The sequence below is a fragment of the Rhipicephalus sanguineus genome, chromosome 6 (assembly GCF_013339695.2).
Source record: "Rhipicephalus sanguineus isolate Rsan-2018 chromosome 6, BIME_Rsan_1.4, whole genome shotgun sequence".
Classification (NCBI taxonomy): Eukaryota; Metazoa; Arthropoda; class Arachnida; order Ixodida; family Ixodidae; genus Rhipicephalus; species Rhipicephalus sanguineus.
Genome location: NC_051181.1, coordinates 85,213,450 through 85,219,952, shown reverse-complemented (window position 1 = coordinate 85,219,952; position 6,503 = coordinate 85,213,450). Strand labels below are relative to the sequence as shown.

General features: G+C 45.7%; 1 protein-coding gene across 1 annotated transcript in view; it reads right to left on the bottom strand.

The window, feature by feature from the left end:
* LOC119395971 (uncharacterized) overlaps positions 1–6,302 on the bottom strand; it is a 22,381-nt gene extending 16,079 nt beyond the window's left edge. The window contains exon 1 of the mRNA XM_037662998.2: positions 5,061–6,302. Within this exon, the coding sequence (XP_037518926.2) occupies positions 5,061–6,302 (1,242 nt within the window). The remainder of the gene's footprint in view (positions 1–5,060) is intronic.
* Between the last annotated feature and the right edge of the window lie 201 nt (positions 6,303–6,503).

The following is a 6,503-nucleotide window of genomic DNA, read 5'->3' as shown; positions in this document are numbered from 1 at the left end:
GCATGCTGCCGTCTTTCTTTTTAACTACGACAATTGGTGACTGGTAATTTGAGTCTGAAGGTTCGATGATTCCCTGCGCCAGCATCTGTTGCACTTCTTCCTCTACCGCCTGTTGAACAGCAAAGGGTATCGGGTATTGGCGTACGTTCACCGGCACAGTAGATGTTGTCGTGATCTTGCACTCTACCAAGTTCGTCTTTCCCGGAACGTCCGAGAAAATATCTTGGTATTCTGAGAGAAGCTTCTCGATCTGTGCCTTCTGGTTCGTATCCAAGTTGTTAGCGACTTTGACGTCATGGTAGGTTTCGTTCTGTTGAAGCGCGAGCAACGGGAGTTCCGGTTCTTCTTCTGGTTCTTCTGTTTGTACCGTTACAGCCGCGCGGCCCACCGTGTCTGTCGAAGGTGGCCTCTCCTCTTACTTTTTAAGGAGGTTGATGTGGAACAAACTGGTTCGGGTTCCCAGATCAACGACATAGTCGATTTCGCTCCGCTTCTCTAGTACAGTGAAGGGGCCTTTCCAAGTTAAAATCAGTTTGTTGCTGTCGGTAGGTAGTAGTAGTAATACCTTGTCTCCGACGCAGAGTTGACGAGGCTTCGCTTTGCGATCGTAGTATTTCTTTTGTGTCAGCTTGGCTTTCTGCAGCTCTTCGTGCGCAATTGGACACGTCTCATACAAACGATCGCGAAGCTCCATGACATAGCCGTATGTAGTCTTCGTTTGGGCATCCAAGGTTTTTCGCGTCCATAATTCTTTCAGTATGGACATGGGGCCTCTAATGTATCGACCATACAGGAGGTCGAAAGGCGAAAAGCCGATACTCGACTGAGGCACCTCTCTGTATGAAAATAATAATGGTGCCAAGTATCTGTCCCAGTTCTTTGGACTTTCGTGGCACATGCGCCGTATCATTCGCTTTAACGTGCCATTAAAGCGCTCAAGAAGACCATTTGCCATAGGGTGGTATGGGGTAGTTGGCAACTGTCGGAAAGACAGTAGTCTACTCACTTCTTGCATTAAGCGTGACGTAAATGATCTTCCGCGGTCGCTCACGATTTCTCGTGGGATTCCAACGCGCGAGAACATTTCCACCAACGCTTCTGCTATCTTCTCCGTGTCTATGCTTGGTAATGCAATTGCGTCAGGATATCGCGTTGCGCAGTCCACCATCGTTAGAATGAAACGATTTCCTTTTGCCGATGTCGGTGATAGTGGACCGATGATGTCTATCGCCACACGTTGGAAGGGCACGTCAATCAACGGCATTTTTCCAAGAGGAACACGTCCGACTAAGTGCTTTGGCACAGTGCGCTGGCAGATGTCACAAGAGCGCACAAATCGTGTCACCTCAGCCTGCACGCCCGGCCAATAGAATTCTTCTAGAATCCTATCAGTTGTTCGCTTAATACCTTGGTGGCCTGCCATAACTCCCTCATGTGCCATCCTAAGGACAAACTGGCGGAGGCTTCGCGGAACAACCAGTTGGTCAACTTCCTTCCTCGTGAGCGATCTGTAGTGTCGGTGAAGTATTCCCTTAAGCAGAACATACTCTATGTTTGCTGATCGCTTCGTCATCGTCTTCCTGATCGCCGAAAAACAGCTCTCCAAGGTGCGATCTTCTCTCTGCAACTTTTCAAGTACTTGTGGGGTCACATCTAGTGCGTTCGATGCCGCCACAGATAACTTCATGTCCCTGGTACCTCGTGTTGTCGCTGCACTCAGAATCGGTGAGTCTGGTGACACGCTTGGATATGGAACAGGCTCCCCTGCTAGTGCTGACTCCTTATGCAGTCTTGCGACATCCGACAGGTGATGTGACGTGGTAGAACCAGAAGGAAAGACTACCCCGTCGATGTTGCCGAGAACGACGTCATATAGTGGCTTTTCCATGCAGAGTGCCAGTGTCGGTCCTCGGAAGAACGGAGAGTCGATGTATACCTTTGCCTCGGGAAGCTGCCTCGACGAGCCGTCGAGAAGGTGCACAGTGCGTGTGATACCGGTGAAATTCTTCTCCGGTACCAGCGAACGCTTGACCACCACGGTATTTTTTTTATTCACATACCCTAAAGGCCCTTGCCGGGCATTACATAGGGGGGGTTACAGTAAACGGGGTGGGGGTGAGGTTACATTTGAATGGAAATACACTTGTTAATACCAGTATAAGCGAGGCAAATAATAAAGAACACTATCGCACACAAACTAATTTACAAGGTTCGACATACAGGTCTTAAAAAAAATAAATGATAAAAAACATTTTTTTCTTGCTTTTTTTATACAATATTAATCGATTTTTTTAACATTTCTACAAACGCGTCGTGGTTTTTTATGGACACAACATCGTGTGGTAGATCATTCCAATGACGGATGGCACACAACAAGGGCGAGTTATATAAGATGTTAGTGCGCGCATATGGTGCTAAAACTTTGAAGGGGTGATCTAGGCGCGGAAAATAGCGATGGGCAGGCAATATGTAAGTGGTAGCAAATGACGAATGATTATGATAAAGCCTGTGAAAATGAGATAGCAGTGCTAGAAGTCTTCTTTTCTCTAGTAATGGGAGGTTCAGTGATGCTTTGATATTAGTGATGCTCGAATGACGTAAGTAGTTTCTCGTTATGAATCGGGCAGCTTTATTTTGGAGAGATTCAAGTTTGTTAATTAAGTATATCTGGTGTGGATTCCAAATGAATGAGGCATATTCTATTTTAGATCGAACCAGTGAGGTGTATGCTGTAAGTTTTGTCTTCCAGTTAGCTTGATGTAAGTGGCGTCTAATGAATCCAAGTATTTTAGATGCTTTAGATGTTATTGCGTCAATGTGGGCATTCCATGTCAGGTCGGCGGAAAGGTGAACGCCTAAGTACTTTATTGATGAAACGTGTTCTATTGGCATTGCGTTAATTAAATAGGAATTCAGCGGGGGTTGGTAGTATTCGTAAACTTTATAACTTTTGTTTTAGAAGTGTTAATTTTCATTTGCCATTGATCGCACCAAGCAGAAATGCTGTCGAGGTCTTTTTGTAAAGCAGTGTGGTCGTCTCGGTTAGTAATCTGTCTATAAATCACACAATCATCGGCAAATAATCGAGCAGTAGATGTCAGGTTTTTAGCAATGTCGTTAATGTAGATGAGAAACAGTATCGGTCCAAGTACTGAGCCTTGTGGTACCCCGGATTTGACTTTAATCAATGTAGATGAAGAATCATTTACAGTCACGAATTGATAACGCTCACACAAAAAGTTATTTATCCAGCTGGTAACGTTTCGGTTTATGTTAAGGCAGTCTAGCTTCATTAATAGGCGATTATGGGGGACTTTGTCAAATGCTTTTGCGAAGTCGATAAATACGGCATCAATTATTGTAGACGCATGAACGGCATGATGGAAGTCGGTAACTAATTCGAATAATTGTGTTTCGCATGAACGCTCGCGCTGAAAACCATGTTGGTTAGGAATAAAGTAATTATGCTCGGTTAAGTACTTCATTACTGCAGTTGATATGATGTGTTCAAGTAATTTGCAAGGTATGCTGGTGAGTGAAATGGGCCTGTAATTTGATGGTATGGTTGACTCACCCGATTTGAATATTGGCGTCACGCGAGCGATTTTCCATGTGTCAGGCACACATCCAGTATCTATTGATTGTTGAAATAAAGCTGCAAAAACACGGGATATGACTGGCTTAGTGATTTTAAGTAACTTCGGGCATATACCATCGGGTCCAGGTGATGAGTTGTTTGCAAGGCGTTCAATAGCCGATTCGATACCTTCTGGAGTGATCACGATGTCATTCATTGTGGCGTTAATGGAGTCAAATTTTAAATCGGCAGAAATGGGCTCCTCCTCAGTGAAAACAGATCCAAAGAACAAGTTCAGTTCTTCTGCGGCCTCTGACGGTGACAATAGTTTATCGTCTTTAGTTAGATGAATTGACTGTCCAGAACAATTCCTAGGATTTACCACTTTCCAAAATTTTTTAGTATTCTTTGTTAGCAGCGCAGGTAAATCTTCATTAAAAAATTTGTCTTTAGCTGTTTCTATTTCTTTGTCGCATAACTTTGCATAGTTTCTGTACTCTTCCCAATCGGCATCAGTGTCCGAGAATCTTGCTTTAGAATACAAGCGTTTTTTTTTTGTTGATGCACCGCTTGACATGCGAGGTGAACCATGGGTTCTGAGTCGAAGATGTGATTTTTATTGTAGGAATGTATTGGTTTTTTAGTTGTAAGAGTTTCTGGTGAACCATTCGCCAGTTTTCATTAGTGTCACGAGAATGGAGGCTGGTGAGAAAGTGATCAGAGAAAGACGACAAGTCAGAGAGAAGGTGTTCTACGTCAGCTCATTTGTAGTCGTACAATAATTTCTTTTGTTTTTCTGGCTTTACGACTTTTATCATGGCCTCGCAGTGCAGAACATTGTGGTCACTAATACATTCTAGTACATGGACGCGCATATTCTCCGGTTCGTTAGTGAGCACTAAATCAAGAACAGAACTTCCGCGTGTAGGGAGAGAAACCATTTGTGTCATGTTAAATAGCGAGAGCGTATCAAGGAATTCTATACATTCATTTTTCCTTGTACCGCCTATAGGTGTGCATGTCCGCCAGTCTATTCCTGGATAATTAAAATCTCCAGCTAATATTATTGGTGATGTTGGATGTTTGCATTGAACAAAACTAAGTGAGTCGTTGAGATTATCGACAAATTCGATAGAAGCGTCTGGCGGACGATAACACACCCCGACGATACAAGTTACACCTTCCGACAATCGCAATACAATCCACAAAATTTCCAAGTGTGTGTCTCCGTCTAATAGTTGTGCCTGAAAATGACTTTTTACGGCAATCATTACGCCGCCACCACGCTGGTATGACCTGTCCTTTCTGAAGATATTGAAATCAGCGGACAAAGCGAGTTCGTCATTAGACACATCAGCATCTAACCACGTCTCCGTACCGAGGAGTAGATCCGCACTGCAGCATTCAACGAATGTGGCAAGTTTATCTTGTTTGTTATAGATGCTGCGAAAATTCGATACAACAAGAGATAACGTATGCGTACAACAATTCCTGCATCAAGCAGTGTATTGCAGCCCGAGTCTCTTAGCACCGTCACAGGCTTCCCATCGAGATATCCGATTGCCGTTGGCATCTCTTGTCTCAGCAGACCAAGAAAAATATCCACCTTTTCCGATGGTTTATTTTCCTCTGCTGATGACGGGGTAGAATCCAAGTTCTCCTTGTTTCGGACAACAGGCGCACGGTCATAGTCGGCAACAGCACTTGACGCCTCCTTGTTGCGGCTCTTTGCATTTGGACACTCGTCAGCTTGATGGCCGTGCTTCCTGCACTTCCAGCAAGACGAGGGCTTCGGCCCTTTTGACCACGTCCAACAGTCTGCAGCGCGATGACCTTGCTTGCCACATAAAAAGCATTGCACTTTTGCTTCTCCGGCCTCTTTTTCTCGGCTCTTGCTCGGCGAGTCTGCTTTTTCACTTGGTCTTTCCTGCTTCCCATTCGCGATATTTGTCAGCCCTTGCGCTTCCAGATAATGGTCAGCTGTTTCGGCTAGCTGATCGAGCGTTCGGCATCCTCGCTCTTTCAAGAAGATGGCGAGTTTCTCATCGCATCGCAGCAAAAACTGTTCGGATTCAATGATATCTCTCAATGCGTCATACGTTTTATCTGTTTTTGCCATCTGCTGCCCATGATCGAAGTAACCGAGCAGCCGACCAGCAAATTGTCGCCCTGTCTCGGAATTCTCCGGCTTAGCCTCGCGAAACTTTTGCCGATATCCTTCTTCGGTGTAACGAAACCTTTGCAGCAACGTTTGCTTCAGCTTCTCGTAGTCTGTTGCATCCTCGGCAGCCATACGACCGACAATACTCAAAGCTTCTCCTGAGAGGCATAAGCTTAATGAGAGCGCCCACCTGTCACTTGGCCATCCCTGGCTGGTGGCTACCCGCACGAAGCGCTGAATGTACGCGTCGAGTTCGTCGCGGCCCTCATTGTAGGGAGGAATAAGCTTGTGGGGGCTCCTGAACGCTTCGCTGCTGGCTTCCACGCGCTCTCCGCCGGTTCCAACCGTCCCAGCCGTGCGCTCAGCAAGACGACACTTAGCCTCCAGCAGACTTTGTTCCGTCGTCAGACGAGCAATCTCCTGTTCATGCACTATTCGCGACGCGTCCCTATCCTCAGCACGTCTGTCACGCTCTTTCTTCTGCTGCTCCTCAATCCACTCTTTCAATTCATTACCCAACAAGCCAAGTTCCTTGCCAATCGGCATATACTTTTCCCAATCCATTCCCGCCCACTACACAAAAGAGAAGTGCGGCTCTGAAAGTTGGAGCTAGAGCTAGGTCCTACGTCGCGGACGCCAGAAAATTGTGATGTTTAGGACGGTTCGAGCACTTCCCCTATTGTGCAGCAGCGCAGGAAACAGACAGGGCGACGTATTTAAACATTTATGTACAAAATGAAAGGATATCAAAAGTTGGTGGTGTCG